General features: G+C 37.1%; 1 protein-coding gene across 1 annotated transcript in view; it reads left to right on the forward strand.

The window, feature by feature from the left end:
• The window catches only part of LOC106904022 (catenin delta-2-like), a 192818-nt gene that overhangs the window by 106878 nt on the left and 60291 nt on the right, over positions 1–25649 (forward strand). The window contains exons 13-14 of the mRNA XM_088001444.1: positions 8179–8311; positions 18813–19026. Coding sequence (XP_087857570.1) covers positions 8179–8311; positions 18813–19026 — 347 coding nt within the window. The remainder of the gene's footprint in view (positions 1–8178; positions 8312–18812; positions 19027–25649) is intronic.

The following is a 25649-nucleotide window of genomic DNA, read 5'->3' on the forward strand; positions in this document are numbered from 1 at the left end:
TGCACCTAATTTCTGTCTGATGCAGACAAGGAGGGAGAGTTTACACCAGATCAATTAGCAAAGACTTTACTTGGTGATGACCAAGTAGTTAGGCAATTATAGTGTTAGTTATAACCAAAATAACATCACAGAGTTGGACTTCAAACTACTGACAATACCATTTTTTAAAATTGTGTTCCAACAGATTTAGAGGGACAGCAACCTTATAGTGCTTTAACATGTTATTTCTATTGGCAAAGTATCAAAATTGCTCTCACTTGCTTTCTGAGAAGTAAAACATGACAATGTGGATGAGAGAAAGCTTTCTGAGCTTGTCTGCATTTAAATGAAATTTATGACGTCAAAAAGAACAGAAAAAAAAAGAAATTGGATTTGAATGAGCTGGCAAAGGCCAGACTGCAAATACTAGTCAATGACATAACAAATAATGCATGACGCTATGATCAATATGTTATTAGAGGCTTTTTCTGATTTAAAAAAACAACAAAAAAAAGTTTGATAAACCAGAATTGGTTCATGTAGGGACTGCAGACTTGCGCTCAACTAGCGAACGTGAAAGCGTTCAGTTTTAACAACGTGATTTGAACATCAGTATTAGTATTGTGACAAATATGAACTATACAGGTAAATGTGTCTAAAATAGAGACCACACTATATTCAGACAGGATCTGTAGTGGAGCCTGCTTGCTTTGAGACAACAGCTATCAACTACAGCGCCTTGCTGCCGACCTTATCGCAGTGAACAAAGATTTAATAACGCTTGCTTAAATTCTGCTCTTCATCAGCTCTTCCCTCTGCTTCCTCTTTCTGTTCTATTCCACGTTAGTCTCATTCAACACCTCTCATTCTACTCACTAAATCCTTTCTTCGCTTTTATTCAACCTCCTGAGCCTCTTATACCCAGCTGGAAGATGCCACAGAGAACGCATATTGATTTTTTTTTCTCTCTCTCTTCGTCTGTGTGGTTGCTGGGAGCAGTGAGTGAAAAAAAAAAAAAAGAAGTCCAGACAGGGAGGGGCAGAGAGAAAGTGACGGACAGTGAGGTGGTATGAGCAGACAAAAGGAAGAGAGGAGGGTGTAGAAAGTCACAGGAAGCCTTCAGCGTGTTATAAATGAGCTAAGGGCTCCACTCCATTCTTTATTTCTCCTCTCTCAACTTCTTTGCCTTATGTTTACTTTGCCAGCGTCTGATATTGCGCTTTATTTTATTTTGTGCTTAACCTGTACTGAGCAAACAACTCGCCTCGCTTTGTCCAAATGAAGGAGTTGATGTGTGATCACCTAAATCATTTCCATCTGCCCGTCATTTACAGAGCAGCAGCAGTAGGTAAGATGTGTGGGAAGAGGACGGCGACAGAAGATGAAGTGTTTTCATTGTCGCTGACTCGGATTGTTGTCCACTGTTTATTTCGGGATGGATTTCATCCCGGGTTTCCTCCACCCATTTCTGTCTATCCATTTGTCTGCCCAGCTATTACGAGCACCACATTCATCCCTCCGCCCTCTCCTCTTTATTTCATTGATCCTCTTTAACTGAGGCTGTGCCATGCCATTTGTTTGCCGCTTGCAGAGGCTGCAGAGCGCCACTCTGAGATTTCTTTAAAACTGAAATTGGGCAAACATCCCATATTGCGAAAAGGCACTTGGGACACGGCAAAACCCAGCTTGGTTGACATTATAGTCATTTGTCATATTTTTTGTAACATTTGAGGGCATGTTTAACGTTTTTTTTTCAATATGAACTTGAAACTTATTACTTTTAAATCATTTTCAAGGCCTCTGTATTTACTTAATGGCCTCTGCTTGCTATGGCAGGGTATGCATAAAAAGCAGCAGGATGTATTTTTGAGTCAAATCACAGCAGGGTGAGGAGACACACTGGTTTGTGCAGCTGTAATTAGCAGTGACTTTGTTGGATCTTGTTTTGACCTGGCTGTTTGGCCTGAAGCATAAAATGAAGGCAGAGACATCAATTTAGAAAAAAGATAAATAAATTTCAAAACAACTTAATTGCAAAAAGTTTAAATCAAAGGCGGGAGAAAAACGGCAAAATACACTCACTTTATGTCCTCAGTAACCTAAAATATGCCTGTTTTATCTCCGCTAATAATGCCAGAGAAACTAATTAGGCAGTTTCATCCACCTCACCTCTCAAAGGTTATAAGGATGCAAGGATGCAGCGGGATAAAACATTATTTTTTAAATTCATGACAGGAGGGTTCCTACGCAATTTTTAAAAGTCTGGAATTTTATTTCAGTAAATTCCAGATGTAGATGGAAAAAACAAAAGTATGAAAACAAAAAAAAAGTCAAGACATTATTCCCAATGTCCCTCACCTCTTTCTTACATGTGTGTCCTTCCTTCCTTCCTTGTACTCATCTCTTCCTCCTTTCTTCCTGTAGTCATGTACTTCTTCCTTACACATTTCCTTCCCCCTTTGTACACTTCCTTCTGTATTTCCTTTCCACTCCATTGTGTCCATCCTTCTTTATGTCATACTTTCATGTCAAAGTAGCCTTATGTTGGTTCCTTTCTTCATCTCTCTGCTTCTTTGCGTCCTTGTCTTCCCTTATTTTTTCCTTCCTTTTCTTAATTGTGACATTTCTTCCCTTTCTTTCTTGTCTTCCCCCTCTATTCATTGTGTACTTCTTTCCTTCCTTGTACCCACATATCCTCCCTTCCTTACTTCCTTACGTGTAAACTTCAATCCTTCCCTCTTTGCATACTTTCTTCCTTCTTTCCTTCCAGTCTTTCTCGCACACTTCTATCTCATTCACCTTCATGCGATTGGTAAAAGCAAAAATACGACAAAAAAAAGTGTGTGATGTTGCAAAACACACCAATTACAATAGTTACCCCCCATTTATACAATTGTGAGGGTCCAGATGAACAACGTTGGAGTTATCATCAGGAAGTCGATCACGTCTTGGACCTAATTGAATAATCATGGAATAACTTAGGATGTAAGTGAATAGAAGTGGCCCCCAGAACCTTTAAGGTTTAATAACAGATTTTGTGGGGGGAAAAAAAAGAAAATGGATCAAAAGGCATCAGATCACTGTTTATTGTCCTCACTTGTATTTCTGCCTTTGGGCAATCTGCTTTGTGAACGTCTCAAGCTGTGTTTCATTCAGTACAGGTCCAACAGCTCTGTGCACCTTAAACTCCATCCTAATTAGACTTAGTGCTGAGTTGAGTTGTACTTTTACCTAATCCCAAGTCGGCGTTTGGCAACTATATTCTCAAGCATTTGCCAGTAGGGGGCATCAACGAGGCTTGTTTTCTTCACTGGATAAGCATCTTAATTAACATGCACTTTTAATTACATGGAGCTGAAAAACACTTAGGGCTACTATTTGGGCATCTTCCTCTACAATCTATTTATGCTGTTTATCTGTTGAATTGGTGAAATGTGTTATTGACTTTAACTCCACAATTTACTTTACCTGAGAAAAGGAGCCTTCTAAATGCAAGATGTAAAGAATATATATATATATATATATATAATATATATATATATATATATATATATATATATATATATATATATATATATATATATATATATATATATATCCCTCTGCTTTCTTATGTTTTCTAAATGTTTTCTATCTTCTCTGTTCAACATTTATAAAGATTGATGCTCTGGTGTTAATTAGTCTCTGCTTTGGTATGCACACTGCGATGCTGCCCATTCCTGACCCTCCAATCAGTTAACATACATGACAGGCCTTGTCCAATCAGATTAAGGCCAGCGGGACAGGCTTCCTGTGTGGAGCTGTCGGTCAGATTCATTGTGGTCAGTGTTGATGGATGTGAACGGGCCTCAGAGACCTAAATGATTAATGTTTAAAATGTGATTTACTATCATCCATCATATTAGGTGGTTGGGGGGGGGGATAAGAGCGAGTGTTGCTCTACATAATGTTGTTTGTTTATCCTGTTGAAACATCTACATTATTGGTCCTTGTTGAATTTTTAAAACCATTGATAACTGAAACTATTCATTTACAAAAGTACTTGGATATTTTAATCCAAGACAAAGCTTAACAGCTGTATCTGTCAGGCTCAATTCTTTACTTTCATATATTGCCTACAACCTTTGGTATTTGTTTTACTCTGAGAAGCAGTGGAGTTATTTGTACAACAGTCAAGAAATTAGTGCAATACTTTGCTTTGAATGTGTGCATGAGAGAAGTACTTTATGTGTCCTGAAGATAAACCTGTTACTTCTTTGGACATCTAATTTGTCTTGGTCCTGCAACAATTTGTTTACTGAGCAGCAACAGCATTAGAAAAGTTCCAACGTGGGATTTTTGACTCCAACATGGATCTGAGTACCTTGTCTGGTATTTATTAACATTAAGGAAATCTGATGACATTTAAGTGCCTAAAAATGCTCTGACTTTACAGTGTAGTAATGCATCACACTAGATTTCACCAGTATTTCACTAAACTCACTCACCATTAATGTTAAGGCTCTCTAATTCTTCCTTTTCACTGTCTGTGTTGAGACGTATTGTGTGAGTCTTCAGAAAACTCACATTCTGCTGTTACAGATTTTGCGCTTTAATGCTAGGCTAATGTTAGCCAGGATTGCTAGAAGTTAGCTGTGTTAAAAAGGGGTGGTGCAGAGATAATTATAGACCAACAATAGGTATCAGGTGATGAGTTTTATCAAGGACTCTAGGCACTCATGAATAGCCATAAACTGTTTGCCAAGCAGTTGTTTTCTACCAGCACTTTCACACACTTTAACACTCCAAGGGTTTTCCATCATACAATTACCTAAATTTGAGTTTTTGGGGGCTTTTTTTTCTGGTGATCTAATTGTGTCAAATGCGTGCTACGCTGTGAAATGTGTGGGAAGGCTATGTGAGGAGTGCTACATTCTTTATGGCATCATGTCTTATTATTTCACAAAAATGAAAACCTAATACACAATCGGGTGATGGGTGTATTGGTTTCTCCTAAATATACATGTTTTATGCTGTTGCATTTTAAAAGCTGTAAAATCTCCAAAACACTTTCTGGGCCATATTTATTGACTCCAAACGAATTTACTCCACGTAGTCGACATACAAACTTTTATTCCGCTGGAAGAAGCTCTTCACACAATGTTGATGTTTTGGCTGATTATTTTGTTGTTACGTCCAACTGTTTGCCAAATAATGCAGTAGTGCAAGACTTTGGAAGATTGGTTTTGAAAAAAGAGACAAAATTCTGTTTCAAAATCCTGGACAACAATGACTATATCATTTAAAAAACCTTAATTTTATAATCTGTTTAATACCCTTTTTCGTCCTTCATTCTCTAAGTGTTGTGTGTTGACCTGAAAAAGCCCAACACTCATAGAAACTTCACTTTGTGCCAGTTCCATCACTCTGTTTCTAGCTCCACCCTTCCTCCCACACCATCCTCCCTTGCCACCTGCCTTTTCTACTCGCTCTGTAAGACTGCTCTTCTGCCACACCTAATGTTTTTTTTTGTTTTTATTTTTTTTTTACTAAAGTATTTTGCTGCATCACGCCTCCGCACGCCTCAAGAAATTGCAAAACATACCCGTCTCACCGGGAACACGGAGCTCTGTGCGGCATCAGAGGCTGACTTCATTTTCGTTCCCACTAGTCCATTGAGGACTCAAACCTCAAAGCGTACGCTATAAGATGAGAAAGTTATATGAAGAATGTGCCTTGCAGGAAGCAATGCATTGTGATGCAGATTTCTCAGATGTTTGTCCCAAACTTTTTTCACAACTCTGTTTTATGCAATTGTTGCTCTTTGCAGGCTTTTTTTTTTTTTTCATTTTTTCTTTTTCCTTTTTTTTTTTTTTTTTTATTTTGCTTTCTGCTCTTTCACATCAGTGGCTTGTCACCTGGGTTTGCATAAAACAAGGTTATTGTTCTTATTGGCACCTGTGCAAGCATGACGGTCCTCTTGTTTGACGGTTAGTTTCTTTTTTTTTTTTTTTTTTTTTTTTTACATACCCCTTCCTGTCAGCTTCCTCTTGCCAGATGAACCCCTGAACGCTCTGGTACTTGCATCAACTCTCTCTTTCCAATTCTCCCTCTGTGTTTCACTCTCTCTCTTCCCCGCTTGCCGTCTCCTTCCCTACCAGGGGTTTTTAATTAATGGCGAGCCATGATGCTTATCTTATCAACAGATCACTCTGCTTTCTATTAACTACACTGACAGAGCTGAAAGGCTGCAGGGGATGGATGACACGCGCACGCAAACACACGCAAACAGCAGCACACATCAGCACATCTCCCTATGGTTGCATTCTCTTAAGTCAAGACACAAATGAATATAAATAGATCTGCAAATACACAAACACACACAGGAAGTATAGCAGACACCAATGGGCATTGATGCAACTATGCCCACAAAAGAAACACACATAATGATGCTGTCTTAAACTTGCTACACACCCATCACACACACATAAACAAACAACCTGCCCTGATGCTATCTGGCTCTGTGATTTAAGGAGACCTGTTTGAGGGTCTCTCCTCCTAAATCCCTTAAACGCCTTGGGAATCCCTCCTCCTCCTCCCTCGCTCTCCTTCAGTCGTGTTTTCGTGCTGAAAGAACACTTATCATTTGGCAGATAAAGAGCTGTCCACGCTAGAGCTTGCTTTATCTTTGAGAGCCATGTTTACTCCCTGTGAATGTGGCGCTTTTTTGCAGACATTTCATAAACCGCGTTCGCTTGATCTGCCAGAAATGAGAGCACCGGGGCTTTATTTTCCCCCTGGATGCAAAGTTTCACGTTGTCCTTTACCCCATCAATTTTCACTCTCTAGGCAGGTCAGTTCGCCCACTTTTTTTCTTTTTCTATGTTTGGGTGAGCTGGGCTTCGGGGTAAAACAAATCATTATAGCTTGATGGGAATTACAGAGCCCACATTTTGTCACAGAACTGTAACCACAAAGGCAGAAACAGCAAAATCAATCCTCAAACACTTCAATCGATGAGGGCAGTGAAGTTTCAACATACGTTGTTTTGCTCTTTTATTTATTTTTTCAAATCACTTTAAAAATACTGACCAATGGGCAGAGTAGTTATTGGAGAAAATATTACACTAGGTGGAGGTAACACTGTCGTGCGTGTGTGTGTGTGCGCGCACACTTATAATTTCCTCATTTGGGGGCCTGTAGCAAAACAATTATTAACACAGGATAACACAATAAAGCAGGCCATTTCCTGAGTACTACCGAGGGACAAAACATTTATTTCACTTTGTCCACTGTGTTCAGAGATGTGTAAACTTCTAATGGCTGAGAGTACAGAACATAACTCAAGCTGCCCCCTCAGCAGACAGTTTTCTAGCAGTGGTAATACTGTGTTCTGCAAGTATTTTTTTTTTTTTTTTTTTTACTTTTTGTTTTTTTTTGGTTTGGTTCTTGCTCATAAAACAATACATTTCTAATTACGCAGGCGGCAATTAGCTTGTTCCTTTTGTAGTTCGGAGGTAGTTTAGCAAAGTTTTTCTTTTTTTTCTTAAAGAAGTAGTGTACACAATTATGTTCTTGGCTTGCCCACTTGTTTCCTCTTGCTTAACACGTTAAATGAGTTTTACATTAGCATTCCAGACGTGGATATGAGTCAGAAAATGATCATGTATGTTTTTAGGTAATAAGCTGTATGTCTTTCCTCTGAGGCCTTTTTGAATGAAGTCCTCATCTTTGATCTAAGATGGAGCTGAGGAAACAGCATGGGTTTTTTTTTTATTCTATTTTTTTTTTTCCCTTACTGTTTACTTCTAAGTGCTGAAGTCGCTACTTGTTTAACCTGCTTGGTTCATTGTTTTATCTATTATCTCCTGTGTGTCGGATGGAAATGAGCGTGTTTTGGTCGACTGCTCATTCATCAAGTAATGTCTGTGATTTAAGTCCCACTGCGTTGCTTTCTTTAAAAGCACTCTCTTTTAAAAATGCATTTGTTTGACTAAAGAGAGAAATAGAGACTTTTTCTTTCTGTCTTTTTGATTTCCTGAGTCTCCTTGTGTGTGCTGTGTAAACATGGGAGTGAATAGCTAAGTCTCCAACTTTTGTGATGTTGGGAGGAAAATCTGTGAGTCACTTGGACGTGTCTCAGGTAATCTCTTGTGTTTCAGCTGGATGCCTTGTTAATGCGCTAAAGAAATCAAAGTGCCTCTGTCTGTTACTCCGCAGAGAGTTTGGGTGGAGAGATCCGGAGCTGCCAGAGGTGATCCAGATGTTACAACACCAGTTCCCATCGGTGCAGTCCAATGCTGCAGCTTACCTGCAGCATCTGTGCTTCGGAGACAACAAGATTAAAGCTGAGGTATGCTGGTTTTGTCGGGCGTGTGTGCGCTTGCTCTCTTTTAGTTTTTGGTGAATTTTTGATGACTGATGTTGCAGAGACAGGGAATCTAAAATGAATGATAAAAAAAACATGAAAATCTGTTGACAAGGAAACAAGTGAATGCCGTCTTCTAAAGATTATGCAGAAAAAGCATTGGAGGCTTATTATTCACCAGTCAATTCTCTAGTGATGTTATACATAATAACACTTAACACAATTTCCATGCTGAAAGTGTACATTTTACTGAACTGGATATATTGAAACAATAAGGTTCAATTGAATCTAGAAGCTGGTGGTTTGTCTCCCAGAAGCAATTTCTTTAAAGTTCTTTAAAGCAGCCTTTAATAAAACTGGAGGTGCTAAAAACCAATCATACTGCCTCATTCAAATTCTCTAAAATTCAGATCTCTAGCTCTCCAACCTCTGTTACTACTTAATATACACTTTGCACATTATTCTCCCTCTCATTCTGCCTCAAATATTTGATTCACCAGTAAATGTAGGCAGAGTCATTGATGCCTTTTTTCTCAGTATGTAAAATATATTTTTGAGAAGAACGCCTAACTCATTAGAAATAAAAAATAAAATCAGTGCAACAAAATAATGTATTATGTGTGTGTATGAAGCTGTGTATGTACAACTGAAAGCAGGTACTTACTTACACAATAAAAAAAAGATGCAACTTTTTTTCTCAGTTGTCAGACTTGAAAATCAAAAAAAAAAAAACACGTTTTCTAATTTAAGTTTAAACTAGTTGTGTTTCCTAAATGTCAACAAAAAGGGGAGACAACTTCTCAGAAGTCTCACAATAGTCTGATCTTTGGTTCTGGTAAACCTTTTATACTAAGTCAGGTTTTCACATCTCTTTTCAGAACTGTTGAGAAGTTTTCTGTCCTTGGGATTTGAGTCTCAGGCAAAACATTCCCTTTTCTGTTCTTGAGTCACTGTATGACTAATTTGGTGGTAGACTTAGGGTCACTATCCTTTTAGAGGACCCATTTGTGACCAAGCTTTAAGTATCCGACTGATATCTTGAAATGTTGTCTCTTACAACATCTTAACATCTTCATCTGTGCTTTTGCAAAATGTTTGAAGTTTAAAAGTCAATTAATTTTAAACTTAAGAGTTTAAAGAAAGTGTAAAAAAATCTTTGAGTGATGTCAGATAGTGAGGGAAAACTTGTTTTTTAATACTATAAATAGCCAGTTTCAGTTGTAAATAAGCATACAATAGTTTTTAGAATCACACTTGATATAGTGGTTATATTTAAAAACAGTGGAAAAATCAGTTTAAACCTTTGATGAATGAAACAAACTTGAACATATAAATTGGAAGACATAGCTTCAATTCAATTACTAGTTACTACTGCCCACCTACACACATTCACAGACATGTTCAGGTACAAAAATGTAATCACTTTTAATGCATCACATTTCATTACACTCCCACACACTGTCCCTGGCTACTCTGAAAGAAACACAAGTATTTAATTTTTTTTAAATTGATGTAATTACTGACAGAATTCAAGTATTTAATGCAAATTGTTTAAATGACTTTTTTGTGCACATCTTCCCAATATATTAAGAGACAACGGTGCTATTAACTATATTTGTAAAAGATGATAAATCTTTTGGTATGAATAACACACAATGCATCTGTAACAATGGAGTCTTTGCTGCATGTTGATAAATAAACAGGTGACACGTCACAGACCTACCAAGTTGAGCATTCAGGTTCACTCATCTCGTGAACAGACCTTAATTTAAAAAAATCACATTGACTAATGAGTGCCAAGCTAGATATGGGATATTAATTTGGTTAAAGATCCATCCAGTGAGTGGCTATAAGAACATAAATCTATGCTGTGGTGTCAGTGAAAATTCTTTGGTTTACAAAAGCAAACTTTACCCTGAAAATAAACTATTCCAATGGCTGTTTTAACTAACTTTTTAATCTCTGAGCTTCCTTATATATGAAAAGATTAAGATGTACTTTTTAAAATACATTTTCTGCTTCTGACTGATTAAAACTTTCTAAATATGCCCCTTATGTTGACTGAATTTAGACCTACTGTCAAGATTTTAACAAGGATGTATGTAATCTTCTTTGAGCAATTTCTTATAAAAGGTGAGGACATGAGATCCTTTCTGAGGTAAAGTCGGGGGAAAATCCCCTTTTTTCTGTACAATAGACACAAATGGCCTGTAGATGTTTGTTTGTACACGTCATTTGTGGGATGGTTAAGACTGAATCGCAAGTTTAACTGAACATGTGACCACACCTATTCTAAATGGCCAGCTATTTACCTGCAATTTGAACAAAAAAAAAACAGACTGTGTTCTTTTTAGTGATAATACCCTCCTTTTTTCTCTGTGTTCAAGAGAAAGACAATGGTTGCGGTTCTTGCTGCTGGCAACAATTTAACATAGAACTTCCATTGATTTCCTAGATTAGAAAAACTCGAGCGGTTTGTTCAGGTAAATTGAGTTTTAACACACCTTGTCTCAGTTGGCTTTGAAAGTGTTTTTCCGAAAGGCTCATAGGGTACACTGAACCCTATGGGTATTTTAGAGAATTCTTGTTAAATTTCACTAAAGCCTGTAACCGACTGTACAGTCATACATTTTCAGTGAGAATTAAGATCCTGTTTATGTTTTTCGGTCTTTAACTAGCTCTGCTAACTTTAACCAATTTTACTAATTCATATATCAAAACATTCTGGAGATTTCTGCTATTTCTTTTGCTAAATTTTACTATTGTACTTTTTGAGATATTTGCGCTTTTGTGCAAATTTCAACCACATTGAAATACATTGAAATTCTACAACATTCTGCTAAAATCTTCTGCTTTTTCACAGATTACTACTTTAAGATAGAAATTCCAACTTTCAAACAAGTCACAAGACCGTAAACTATCTTCAAATGTTTTGGCTTTTGAATATCTCTTACGGTTTTTCCACGATTGTGATTTAAGTTTTATTCAGATTGTTGAATGTTTTCAGGTTTACAATGTAATCCTATGGTGGAATTTTCTGTTGTCAGTTACTTTTGTGTGCACTCTAGTAACTGTACAGAAATAATTTATGCATCAACACGGAGCCACGTATGTCTACTTTAAAGGACTATGACTATCATTGCTACAGGTCTTACGTTTTTTTTTTTTTTTTGTCAAACTCTTCTGGAGTACAGACATATCACACCTTCTCCTATTTCTTCAATGTTTCTCTCTTGTGCTCTGTTTCTGTGTGTCAGCATTCTTGTCTTCCTTTCTGCAGAAACCTTTTGCTTTTACTGGTTTTACTGTCTACAAAGGTCTTCTGCAAACTTAAATCAATTTTAGCAATTCATATATCAAAATGTTCTGCTTCTTCTTCTGAACTATGCTATATCTTGCTAAATTTTACTATTGCACTTTTTCAAACATTTTACAACTGAACTTTTTCAGATATTTCAGGTTTTATAAGAATTTCCACTTCTGCTGAATTATGCTACATGTTTTGCTAAATTTGACTAGCATAATTCTACCATGCATGACTGTAGCTTTCTTCTGCTTTTTTCCCTATTTCTTATGCTTTGTTCTGCTCTTTCTTGTATATTCTGCAGCAATTCTTCTGCAGATTTGCATTCTCATGGCTGTTTCGCTATAGGAATAGCATTTTTTCTATTTTGCATTAAGTTTATTTTGTTAAAGTTGTCTATAGTGCGGAAGTTATTCAAATGACCAATAATTGTTTAAAGATTACAGAAACTTAGCAGAAATAATACAAATTTTATTTTTTTATTTTATTATTTTTTTATTTATATATATATATATATATATATATATATATATATATATATATATATATATATATATATATATATATATATATATATATATATAGTATTTTATAGATATGCACCTTAATCTGTTTCATGATTGGAAGTTCATAGCACTTACTGTCATATTTTGTATGTGTATGAAATCAGAAATATTTCACTCAAGGTCAATAATTGTCTGTGTGCAATGTTGTTTCTATGTTGTTTTATCTAAATGTTATATCATCACACATTTTAATATGTGACAGGAAATCATAAATAGGAAGTAGATTGCTATGTTCAATGTGCTTTATTTGTAAGATAGAGTCTAGGAAACTCAAAATATGTTTGTAGCTCCTACACTTTTGTCTTTGACCCTGATCAAACAAAACTTCTGCTTTGAAAAGAGAAGCAAAGAGGGTTTCTTTTTCTTTTTTACTTTATTTCTTAAAACAACTCAGTAAAATCTCTGTGCTAGCTTTTTCAAAGCTACGAATTTTCTTATTGGTGATCTGAAGACTCTGTTGTGTCCTGTCCTCAGAGCCTTGTTGGGCAGCTGTAGGTTAATACTCTGGTTGCCCCAGTTTAGAATTGTCAAGAGAGAAATGTTAGCCAAGAGTCAAAAACCCAATTATCCCATGGTTGAAAGACACTAAAAAGCAGTTGGCCTTGGAAAAATGTCAGGTAAAGAAAAAGAAAAACCCTCTTGACATCTGCAAGGATGCCAGAAGACGATGTTATTCAAACTTTTTACAGTCTTTTATTTGATTGTCTTCAGAAAGAAGACAATCAAATGGGACCTGGATGTTTTAAACATGTCCTAGTTATTGAGCCACTGCTTACTGTTAACATCAATAAAGCCGTTAGTGTAATTAAATGAGATACCAAGTTTTATATTTTATTTTGGTATGCTGCGATTTGAAATGTTTTATTTTACAAAATAACTTATTTTATTTATTCTCTCTGCAAATATTGTTTCACATTTATGTCAGAACTCAAAACTGTGGTCATGCGTGAGTCATATTTTATATATTTACTATGCATAGTTCACATGTAGCATCCCACTTCCAGAAACACACTGACAGCCATGTTGGTAGGCAGCTGCTATGGGGTTGCTATGGCAACGTTAAGCAAACCACAAGCTTAGAACCAATTCTTGCCTTATTCCTATCTAACTTGTGAAAATGATGTATTACAGCTGTTATTCAGTCACAATTTTTGAGTACTGTACTCACCTCTGTGTAATACTAAGATAAATATCAGATATTTACTTTAGTACTTATTGCCAAACTAGCTATGACATGTTACCTTGTGTACTTACTCTGCCAGTCCCAAAAGCAGTGATTTACTGTATCTTTCACTTGCACGTTGATCAAGAGTATCCATATACTTTCTATTTGTTGATCTCGAAGCCACAGTTCAGCTATGCTTTGTGCTGCGCTTGCCTACCAAAATGGCTTCTGGTTTGTGGGAACTATCTGTAGAGATGTAAGAAATTAAACAGTGTCATTAGTTTTGAGCAGTACTGTGCAATTTTACAGAACGTTAAAAGATGTGACACATGCTTAAAATATCTCCGTGATGTTCGATAGAATGTAACTGAAGCATCCTTTTTAAAGCATTCTGCTGTCCCAGACTCTGTACCATGTGTTTCCAATTTCCACGCTTTATGCTTGCTACACCTCTGATTCCCACATTCCCAACTGTCACCTCTGCTAACTGTTACCAAGCAATGTTGTCGCTATGGGTTACCGATAGGTGTGACCGCCGCTGAACAGCAGAAGACAAAGACAAATCAATCTGCACCACCTCTAATCTCTGCTAGATGAAATGGAATAAAAGGTGCACATGTTTTTGGCAGTTCTCTTAGCTTTTTGCTAGGTCTTTTCATAAGTAACGTATTAATCCTGCCACAGACAAAAAGAGGACACAAGTAGGTATGCCTAGATGAGCAAATTCTCATGTCAGTCGTAGTTCAAAAAAAGTACAAGTTTCTTAATTTGGGTGTTTTATGTAATAAAATTACATTAAATCTGTCCTCCAGTGTACAGAAAACACCCAACAGATTCTACACTGTCATTTATGAAAAAGAAAAAAAAAAAGGTTAAATGTGAAGTTTTTTAAGTGGAATTTAAGGTAGAAAAAAAGCATTCAGTGGCGGTGGCAGCTACTACTTGTATCATTTGATTAAATAATCATCAGGAAGTTTGACCAGATATATAAAAGCAAATATATCAGAGAAACTGCATAAAAATAGAGCCATTTGTTATTCAGATTGTCAAATCTTGAAGTTCAGAACAGTTTGTAAACAGTTAGCAATTAGTAAATGACTGAAGCAGAGTTACTTCTCTAAAATTAATCTGGCTGCACATGTTGGCTTAGAAAGTTGCATCTAAAAGAACAACGTTTGGAAAAATATCCAGTGTCAAGTAAGTGTAAAAATCACATGCGTTAGGCGTTCATCATCTTTTTGGTTTTGATTTGAATATTTTTGGTCACAAATTTCCACAAATCATTTCCACAAATCCCACAATTCATCAGTAATACTGCAAACATATTCCATAATGTCATCATCTGAATAGTGACATTTTTAAAAAGCAGTGTTCATGACTGCTTCGCAAACCAAGACCAGCTGATCAGTGATCAGTACAAGCAGCACTGGCATGCAGGTGTAAAGCAGGATGCAAGAAGCTTTAAAAGTATTTGAAATTTGGAATGACCTAAATTGCTCAACTGAGCGGGCAGCAGCATTTATAGATTGAGTTTAAAGTATAATTTGAAAGTACAACTCTATGCAGGATAATGACCTGTTTAACTTCTGACAGTTGATGTGAAAGTGGCAACAGTGAGAAAATGCCTAATCTGACTTTTTAGTTAGGTGGAAAATTACAGTATTTTATTAACTGGGCAGATCTGGAGTGAACCTTTCTCAGCAGTTTCTCAAGCACAGCATTTTTATTTGTTTCTAATCTCCATGAACATGTCTTCAGTTCCTGATGCAAACAGTTCTTCCTTGTGATCCAGGTCAATGTTAGTCATAAGAAAGCAACAGCTTGTGGCAGTGGTTGCACTAAGAAGTGGTGCTAATCAGTGACTATCTTAGATGTGAGGCCATCGATCAACAGCCTGTTGGGTCATACAAGGGAACAATGCCCAAGCAATGTACAATGGAAAAGCTTTAAAAGGAAGAAAAAGAACTCGGAGGTGTTGCAAAAACCCAGTCAAAGCCCACATATGAGCTCTATAAATCCTCTTGAAGCTTCATCTCCTGCCCAGATTTGATTTAAGATTGGATTCTGGAGACTAGCTAGACCACTGCTTGACTTTAATGTGCTTTTCCTTAGGGCACTTCTTTGTTTACAGTGCTTTTTAAGTGACTGGCAGGCTGTAGGACTCGCCCATGGCTCGTCGTCTTAAAGATTGTCATTGAAAATGATGTCAAACATGGCCCTATCTAATTAATCCTCACTTCACTAAACTTGCCATGTATTCTTACCTGAACAACAAACCCCAAACCATAATGCTTTCACCTTATTTGAAGAATTTTGACATAGTAGTGTATTTATCAGACTGTCTATATATTCAAAAATATCAAAATCTATCCAACTGGTGTTGCAGAAGGACATACTGTCACACTACCCACACAAGTTATTTTCTGCATTTCATGATCAATATCTGGTGACGGCCACTGGGAGAATAATACAGAAGTGGTTTGATGATGATGGAAGTAACTTTGAAAAATCAGATTTTTTATATTTATTTTATTTTATTTTTTTTCCACATGCAGTCCAATTCAAGAGAGTGGGGAAAAAAAACCCTGAAGCCATAAAAATACTGGTTACTTCTTTACCATTTTGTGATGCCTTGCAATAGTTAATTTATCCATCTCCCAACAAGTCACCTGGTGATAACAGCTGCCTGTCTTGGTGATTAGCCCTACACCCCTGTTGTTTGGACCAAACACATGCTGTTTCGACTCATTGACTCCCCGTGGTTGATAAAAATCCCTGCAGTGGAGAAGTGATGTGGGAGGATTTAAAAATGAACATAGGAAGAAAGCCCATGTTAAGAACCATAGAGTGCAGGCAACATGTGTTCCACCATGGGCGGAAAGCATTATGTGTCGCACCATAGGGGGAAGGCTTTATGCGCAACGCCAGATTGCCCTCATTGTGCTTCCCACTGGGCTAATAGCATCAGCTGTTTTGTCCTCTCAGAGATTCGGGGCACAATCATAAATTTTTTACAGATTGGTTTGCTTAATTCTCTCAATTTGGGAATGTTTGCGACTTTGTGTGTATTTAGCAAAATGTCTTCTGTTACACGGAAAGCCAGTGAAGTGAGGCTGCATCTGGTGTTAATTGGTCATGCTTTCTCACTTCTCTTAAAAGAGGAAACGTTGCATTTTGTATCTGCCACAGATTCAGCATCACATGGAGTGTCATATCAGCAGAAAATAATAACCGTCACCCGCGAAGTGTCCAACTGGGTGTTTGAACATTCTTTTCTATTTTAAGTGATGATCCCATGCACCGCTTTTTGAAGATTTCGATAATAATTTTGGACACTTATTTAATAACAGGAAAATAACAAAATTGTGGACAAATAATTTTTTTCCACTTCATTTGTTTGTATTTAAATTGCTCACTAATAAACGTGCAATGACAGCAATTACAATTTATTTCGAAATCCAGCTGTTCATTTGGTCTGCAATCATAGAAAATGCACTGCGTCAAATTTAGTGTTTTTAACTGTAAATTAGCTGATATTTACCAAATTATGAAATTATCTAATTCTAGCTTAAACCTTGCAAAGTCGCACAACACAAAGTTAACAGAGATCAATTTAATGTGGCACTTTGTGGCAAACTAATTATACCTTGAAACCCTCACATTCAAAAATGCCAAATAAATCCCTAGAATTTAAAGGGAGTGTAGATTGTTTCCCTTTTTTTGTTGATTTTTTTTTTTCCAGTACTGTGTATGACCCTGAAATTAGCAGATGCAAAAATATCTACACCCATAAGCATATTGAGTTGTACTGTAATAGCACAGCATTACCTTGTAACCTAGTTAAATCTTGGACGAATCTGAATATTTTGCACAATGTCATGCAACCAAAACTCTTAGAAGATCACGAGTACTTACTGTTTACCTTCACCATAGGTTCCACATTCAGGACATCTACAATTATGTGAAGAAATCTAATAAATTGAGACGATATTTGGAGTCAAATAATCAAAAAAAAAAAAAAAAAAGGAAAAGGATTCTGATTTTTATTTTACTAAATCAAAACTCCTTTTCCTTCCTTCATCAGTGTAATTAAGTGTTAGTTTTGTCAAGGCAAAGCTATTAGCTGTGTCATGTTATGTTTAATTAGCCCACATTGGGTTGTTAATCTGATTGGCGAGAGTGGCAGATACTGGAGGCTAATTACACACATATATGCACACACACACCTGCGCACGCTCACACACAAGCAAACACACACGCAATTCTATAGATAGCTCTGTGGACTCTGTTTACTAAAAGGGATATGCACACTTTTTACCACTACCTTCCTCTCAAATCTGACACCACTCCACGTTTGTTTACATTTCAGAAAGAAGGAAGTCGTGCTCATGGTCTTATTCAGAGGTTTTTTTGTGTTTGTTTTCTGCAGTGGTTCTTGGGGCAGTGCTGTCACAAGCGAGGCGCTAAACAGGTTGCTCAAAGGGTTTAGTTTGTTTATCACAGTGCAACGTGAAAGCAAATGTCACACTACCTAAAAATGTAACAAATGTTGCAGTTTCGGTCCCCAATCTTACAGAGTACTGATCTATATCAAAAACAACTTTAAAGAAATATGTCTTTGCATTATAGCTGTATCTAATGCTTTGAAATTGGCCCGTCTTTGATTGGGCCAGTGTACGTTTGTGTCAAAGACAATGATTATAGAAAATGTTGGTGCCATTGTAGATAGTAGACTTTCTTAGAATTCCATGCAGATTACACAGATGAAAAGTTTAGGTAACAACTCTCTTTTGAGGGATTTGAGAAGCTTTAATAACAGTAAACACGGTAGAAATTTATTATAGGTATGTTAAATAACGTCTCGGTGGAGCAATATTTATGTTAAACATCAAAAGGCACTGAATCAGGTGATCAGTCAGGGCAGTGAAACTACTGGCTAAATAAGACTCTCACTTCAGAAATTATATAATTGATTAATGCATAAGAAAGCCACTCATGTCTATAAAGACTTTTTCATATCCTTTCATATCATTGTTTTAATTAAGGTCATTCATTAGAAAACTGTACCTTTGTGTGGAAATATTGATTTTATTAATTCAGTTGTATTTTTTTTAAACGAGAAAATGTTTTACTTCCACCAATGCTGCTAAATATTCTTTTTGAATTCTGTTTTCAGATTTAAATGTCTTTGTTTGTTTATGAAACTTGGGCTTTCGTGATTAACCTCTTGTTTTTTTTTGGCTATGTGCTTTGTGCATTCAAGGATGTATTTACATGGAATTTTCTTGCTAGATTTCAAATTTATGTATATTTGTTGGACATAAATTATCTTATCTGTTATCTTCACCAATAAATGGTGACTTCCATTTATTGGTTATTTTTAATCGTTTGTGACAAAAAAAATAATAAAAAAAATAATGAATTTTAACTGAATCTGTCTTTCAATCTCAGATCCGTAGACAGGGAGGCATCCAGCTGCTGGTTGATCTGCTGGATCACAGGATGAGTGAAGTCCACCGGAGCGCTTGTGGAGCATTAAGGAATCTGGTATATGGCAAAGCCAATGATGAGAACAAAGTGACCCTGAAGAACTGTGGGGGGATTCCTGCTTTGGTCCGTCTGCTTAGGAAGACTGGGGATGTGGAAATCAGAGAGCTTGTAACAGGTACAGTGTTTGCAATTAACTTGTTTTTCACCTCCTGGCACTGGTGCTAGGTATACTCCAGAATGACAGCAGCCTTAGGAGAGGATATAATTGTGTGTGTGTGTGTGTGTGTGTGTGTGTGTATGTGTGTGTGTGTGTGTGTGTGTGTGTGTGTGTGTGTGTGTGTGTGTGTGTGTGTGTGTGTGTGTGTGTGTGTGTGTGTGTGTGTGTGCGTGTGTGCGTGGGTGTGTGCGTGTGTGTGTTAGACTTTTCAGCTTTCTATTAACCCATTGGTATTTTCATGCGAGTGTCTGAAAATAAACTGCATGCAGATGTGTGGATTTGCTAAGTACTCTATATTAACTTGAATCCTTACTGTACCTGTTAATTTTGACCGCAGGCACAACCTCCTAGTCAAGCAATGGTTGGCACCACTGCAATTATAACTTGTTGCTTTTTAGGCTGGCCAATTAAACTACTCCCTTCTCCCATATTTCACTAAATCTAACACAGAAGCTGTTAGAGGTGCTGATATTATTAGCAACAAAAGGGGCCCCTAAGTCAGATTCTGCTCAAGGCCCCATACAGCCTTGGACCGACCCTGCATGATGAGGTAATCTGCTGCACTATGCAGAGATGCGCAACAAACGGGAGATTTAATTCAATGCTGCCAATGTGGCTTTAGAAGCTCTTTCATTTCGTGTCTGTTGAGTTTTTAATAAGCGTCACAGAAACTATTCTGGTTGGTCGAGTTTATGGGACGAGTTTCTCAGATCTCCGTGCGGCCGCTCGCATTAACTCTAAGTAGATGACGCATTTGATGTGGCTTGATGCATTGTGTAACCAGAAAAATAATACTAAAAATAATAATAAAATAATATAAAATAAGCGTGATGCGTGACTCCGAGGAGAGCGTTAAAGCCGCATATAATTGTTCGTTCACAAAAATAAATTATTCTCACCGCTCCACAACGCGCACCTCTGAATTCGCTACAAGTTATTCCTGCGGTTCACATTGAGCTGCGCAATCAGAGCTAACGCAGCGGGTTTTAAATTCTTACCTAGAGTTCTCCAAAGGATCATAATTCCTGACAGTAAGTTTATGTGAATATCCATACAGGTCAGCCTGAGTCCAGTTTGAGTGAAAGGAGATGCGTGCGATCCACGCTGAGGCACAGCGCAGAGGCGCCAGCTGTGTGATTGGGTTTAAAAAAAAAAAGAAAACGATTCGATTTTTATTTATTTTTTTATTTTCCTAGAAATGTAAACAAGCAACGCTTAGCCTGGCGGTGGGGCTAGTAAAGCATGGTGGGTATTATAAGCCTGGCATGGCGCCAGGCTTATAATACACTGGGGGAAACCCTGCTAGTAAAAGACATGCATCTTTATATAAATGTAATCCCATTACTTGTATATATTGCTTACTTGATAAATCCTTGACGGTAATTGATAACTTTTGAAAATGAATTATTTCTACGAGGAATTAATTCCATTAATCTTTAACAGAATTAAAATACTTCAGAAAAGTTTGGTCTTTACTTAAAAGAAACCAAGGTTATAGAACTTGATCACTGAAGCTTATAAACAATTTGGCAATGAACCCGAGGATCTGTTTAAAAAAAAAAAAGGTTAGTTTTCAAGCAAGAATGTTAATAAAGTAACTGAAATGTTAGGGAAGGTAGTTCTTCCTTTATGGTCTGGTATGCATCCTCCCTTTTTTTTAATTATTTGATCATTAATGTTTTTGAGACACAGAACATTTATTTTTGTTTTTCTGCGCTCGTTATGTTATTTTTAAAGGACTTCATTTTGCTTTAAAAATATAACTTTGCCATCCTCAAATTCAAGATTTTACCAGCAAGTACGGAGTCTGACATTTACTGGCCAATCATGTTTTAACCCTGAGGGTAAGGAAAGTTATCTGGTTGGAATACACACCCACACACACAAACTCAGAAACACAAACACACATATATTAACTAATCTTAATGCTCCAAGAAATATGTGCAAGCAAAAGGTGTATAGAATACATTTAGACTCCCACACAGAGATTGCATGACCTCGGATAGCTCAGTGTTATTTTTAGATTTCTTTGAGATTTATTTATTTATTTTTTTAGTTTCCCTCTTTTTTTTTTTTCTTCTTTTGTAATCTTTATAGTTTCGGAAAGTCAGTAGCTACATTCTTTTTCATGCATAAACAAATGTTCACAATAACCTAAAACCCTGTTTTCCATGTCTGAGTTTTGTACAGTATTTGTCACAGGAGGTAATCTTCTAAAACCTAACAGTTTGTTTCTAATGCCTTGCCAATAAACATGTGAGAATTCACATTGAGGTGATATTTGAGTGAGTGATTTGCTGTTGCATGTATAAGCACTTCAGAATTTCTTATAATCACATCCTGCTGGTGAGGCCATAACAAAAGAATAAAGCTAACCTATTATTATTCCACTCCCTGTTACTTACAACATCTTCTCTCTAATTTCTCGTTGTCTGTACTTATGTTTCGTGTTCTTCCTTTATCACATTTTCCACTATTGTCTCCGTTTGTGTGTATTCCTTTGTGCTGGTGCTGTGTTTTTGCACTTGTACAACCATTGTTTCCCTCTTTGCATTTTGTGTCACCTGACACCAGGCTAGGCCAAAGATAAGAAAGACACGTGTAGCTCATAGACTAGGACATTCCCGGAGATAAAGGACGAGTGCAGCCATTCAGTAAAAGACAATGTTTCGGATGCCATAAATCCACCCAAGGCGTTCACACACTCGTACGTAAATGAAGCTAAAAGATGCCCTTCATCTTCACTTTGACCTTCAACCCCGCTGTATCCGCAATGGGACAAAGCTGATCAAGCAGACACATGCATACTTAAACATCCTTAGAGGAATCCCCCCGGTCACTTGCTGAGAGAGGGCGATGGACTTCAGAGAGAGCCAGAGTAAACGAAAAATTGACTGTTTTTGAGTAATGCAGCAGGCAACTACAAAATAGAGGAAGTGACTTGTCTTTTAAAAGCTTTTATGAAAGGAGCGTAAATGCCATTACTTTATTATAAGCGCATGAAATGCAATGATATGGCTTTTAGTTTGGAGGTCATCATTGCTTTCTTAACGTCATCTCTACACTTGCGTGCCTTTGCAAATGTGGTTAACGGCTTTCAAGAAATGAGGTCTGAGCACTTAGATATGTCACCTAAGAGTAAAGGAGAAAAAAAAACTGGCATTCAATGCAGAGTCTCTAGCAAGGCATAAACTTCTAAATGTTTTTTTCTGAATTCGGCCACGAAGCTGTGTACTTTGTGTGTACAGAATATATACATATTTTTAGTGGTGTTTTAGGGCTAGAGTTGTAACCGCCATGATTATGATTTTGAACACAAAAGCAGTATAAGAATCGGGCTGATTCTTATTCTGCGGAGAGAAGTATCACAAGACATCTGGCTGAACTTGGAAAGCGACAGACTTTTTTTGTTTGTTTCCAATACTGCACTCTCTAAGGGATGCAGCAGTCAGGACAGGCTTGATATTGTAAGTCATTCTATGATTGGGAGTTTGAAGGAGTCAGCAGCGCTAATTTACCCTGAGAAACGAAGCGAGTTTGCAAACGTGTCTAACTCTCTCTGTCTAGGCATTGTAACGACATCAAGAACGCTGCAAGGAACTTGGTGTTTCAGCTGCAAAAAGAAAACAGACAATTTTGAAATGTTTTTCTTGGTTCTGGATGAGAGTTGCGATGTCTACGACACTGCCCACTTACTTATTTTTGTCTGTGGATTAACGGAAGACTGCGAGATGACGGAGGAGCTTGCAGATATGCAGCCAATGCACGACACTACGACAGGGAGTGATTTGTTCACAGACTAGAATGCGTCCGTGGAGACACTCGGACTAAAGCGCGACAAGCTGGCAGATGTACAAATGGGCTGTCCAAATCCGACGGGGAAAAATGTTGGCCTTTTGAAGTGGACTCAAGTAAATGAATGCAGAACAGAAACTAGCATCATTGATCAGGAGATGTTGTGCAAGTCATTGATACAAATTAGCCATTTTGTTGATGTAAGTAAAACAGTTAATTTCATCAGAGCGTTTTTGCTGAATCACATACAGTTTGTTTTGATGTTTTAAGAACAAGACATTGAACATGGTGACAAAAGTTCAAGGAAATCCCTGAGCTCTGTAATGAATAGTGGATGGCAGATCTGGCCTTTACTGTCGATGTGAATGGATTCACTGAATGAGTGTCCTAACTCTAGTAATGCAGATAAAAACAAAAAAACACTGGATGCACATTTAGATAATGATGTTCGTCTTTGAAAAACTGCTAAGCAATTATATAATATAATATAGCACATTCCTGGTATGCCCATAAATCAAGCGACATTTGCAAACAACAGTTTTGCTAGAAAAGACAGTGGTTGTCTAATATTCAGATTTTATGTGGCCGCTTTGGAAAAGTATGAGCCTCCCGTGCTCTATATATTAGTGATATGTTAGGGATAGCACCCAGTAGATTTTGCCTCTTGAGGAAAATTCATTGAAATTATGGAGAGGCGAATGTCCCAAAAATAGCTTGGGAGTAGAAGCGCTTCAGTGTGTGGTATTTGCATTTTGGTCTAAAACCAGGTGAAATTTACTACAGGTCACATTAGATGATGTTTTTATAAATAGCCATCGTCATCTCGCTCAACCAGACACACACTATGAAATTTGATCTTCCCTTCTTTCTGGCTCTTCCTGTCTCTGCCCTTATCTGTCCAGTTTGCCCCTGCTGCAGGCAGTGTGATTCTTTGTCACACATGTTCTGCTGTCTGTTTATTCTGGTGCTTAGCATTGAGCCTCATATTTTGCACGCTTCTGTGCCAGGCACCGCCATATTTCAAAGACTGTCTTCATTTAACGCCGCGCCGGTGCTGCGATTCACCTCTCAAAACCGCTGCTGTAATTTCATTTCATTTGTGTTTTAATTTCTTACAGATCATTATGGAGACAATGTGCGCAAGGATTTAATTCTATCATTTCTGCGTGATGCCGCTTTGACTGTAGACAAATTTCTTCCCATTCAGTGGTGGTTTTATTAAAATATGCTCAATTTCCTACAGAGATGCTCCACAGTTCTCGCATTATGTTGACTATTTCAGTTTTAGGCACAGACTGTAGAGGCATTAGAAGTAAGATCTAAAAGCCGAGGCTGAAATAGTCTTAATTGGTCGAGTCAGAAAAAAGACATTTTACAAATTATTATTAAGAAAAGGTCCTTAAATGGCCAACAGAAAATCATTTGAACTAGTGGAATGTTTGGCTGAAGTACTTTATTGTCTATGTTTAAGTGTGCAATTTGTGTCATTAGGCCAAATTTATGTAGCGGTGTGACTTTTTATGCCAATGTAAATCTATACAAAGTCCTTTAAAGCGCTACAGAAATCATCCAAGTGTGTGAATAAAGAGTAAATGAGAACTATAAAGATCAGCTCATGCTTGCTTTTCTGTGTTTTTATAGCAAGAAGGCATTAAAGGCATGACTTTACCAGATTACATTGCGCTCAATGTTTGACCTTCAGTACTAGTGGTCAGTTAAATGACTTAATGGTAAGCCATTGAAGGGACTCTCAAAGGTTCATTGAGACCATAGCGTTTACTAAAATGACACTAACAGACATGGTCCTTATGTAATGGTCTCTTATAGAAGCGATTGTTTTTGAGACGAAAACTCCTCCTCATTACTTGAGTGATGCTGTTACTTCAGTGTTCTTGCTCCCTTCTGTGTGATTTAAGTACATTTTTAAGTCTAAGAAAATAGAAAAGGGCATATTTTTTTTTCTTTTTTTTTTTTTTACGTCAACCAGGAAAACCTTTCTGTAACAGTTTACCCTTTATTGGCTCCCTGGGTCTCGGTGTGAGATAGATAGCATGGGGCCAAGGCTTCCGGGCCTGTCAGATGCAAAGGCTTTCTGTGTCAGTAGGAGATGCTATCCCAACTCCTCGTCTCACCTTGATGCAGTGGACCTTGGCTGCATTTGCTACTGCTATATATATGCTCCTAAATGTTTGCATTGAGTAGCAATCCCCACTTCCTCAACACACAACTACCACTTTAGAGTAAATTGTATTTCTTTTCAACACTTTGATCCCATCACGTCCTTTTACCTCAAACTAAGAAAATACATTTGTGCTTCCATAAAACCAAATGTATCCTATGACTTTGCTGCTGTGAATTATGTTATTTTAACATTGATTTGACCTTTTATAAAATGTCAAACAAAATAGTGAAACAGAGTTAGATGTTGGGACTTCTGACCGACTTAAAACAGACGATTACACTTTCGAGATAATTCATATATCAAGTGTGATGAAGTGGCATCTGTCATGTAAAAGCATTTTGAGATTTTTAGTGCAGCACTCAAAGTAGCATTTCTTCAGGAATCTGTTAAATGGGAATAAATGCTTCCTTTTCAAAACACAAGTACAGGAATGCACAACAGCACATTTTTTTAAGATAGAAAATTAATAAAAAGTTAGGTCATTTGTAAATATAACTTGAATACAATGGAGAACATAAGTATTTGATAAGTTTACCCACTTACCAAGAAGAGAGGTTTGTAATTTTCCTCAGCTATGAGACATAATCATCCCAAAAGTTCAGTA

This window comes from Poecilia mexicana, unplaced genomic scaffold (assembly GCF_051168715.1).
Source record: "Poecilia mexicana isolate PSO_F unplaced genomic scaffold, ASM5116871v1 scaffold_20, whole genome shotgun sequence".
Classification (NCBI taxonomy): Eukaryota; Metazoa; Chordata; class Actinopteri; order Cyprinodontiformes; family Poeciliidae; genus Poecilia; species Poecilia mexicana.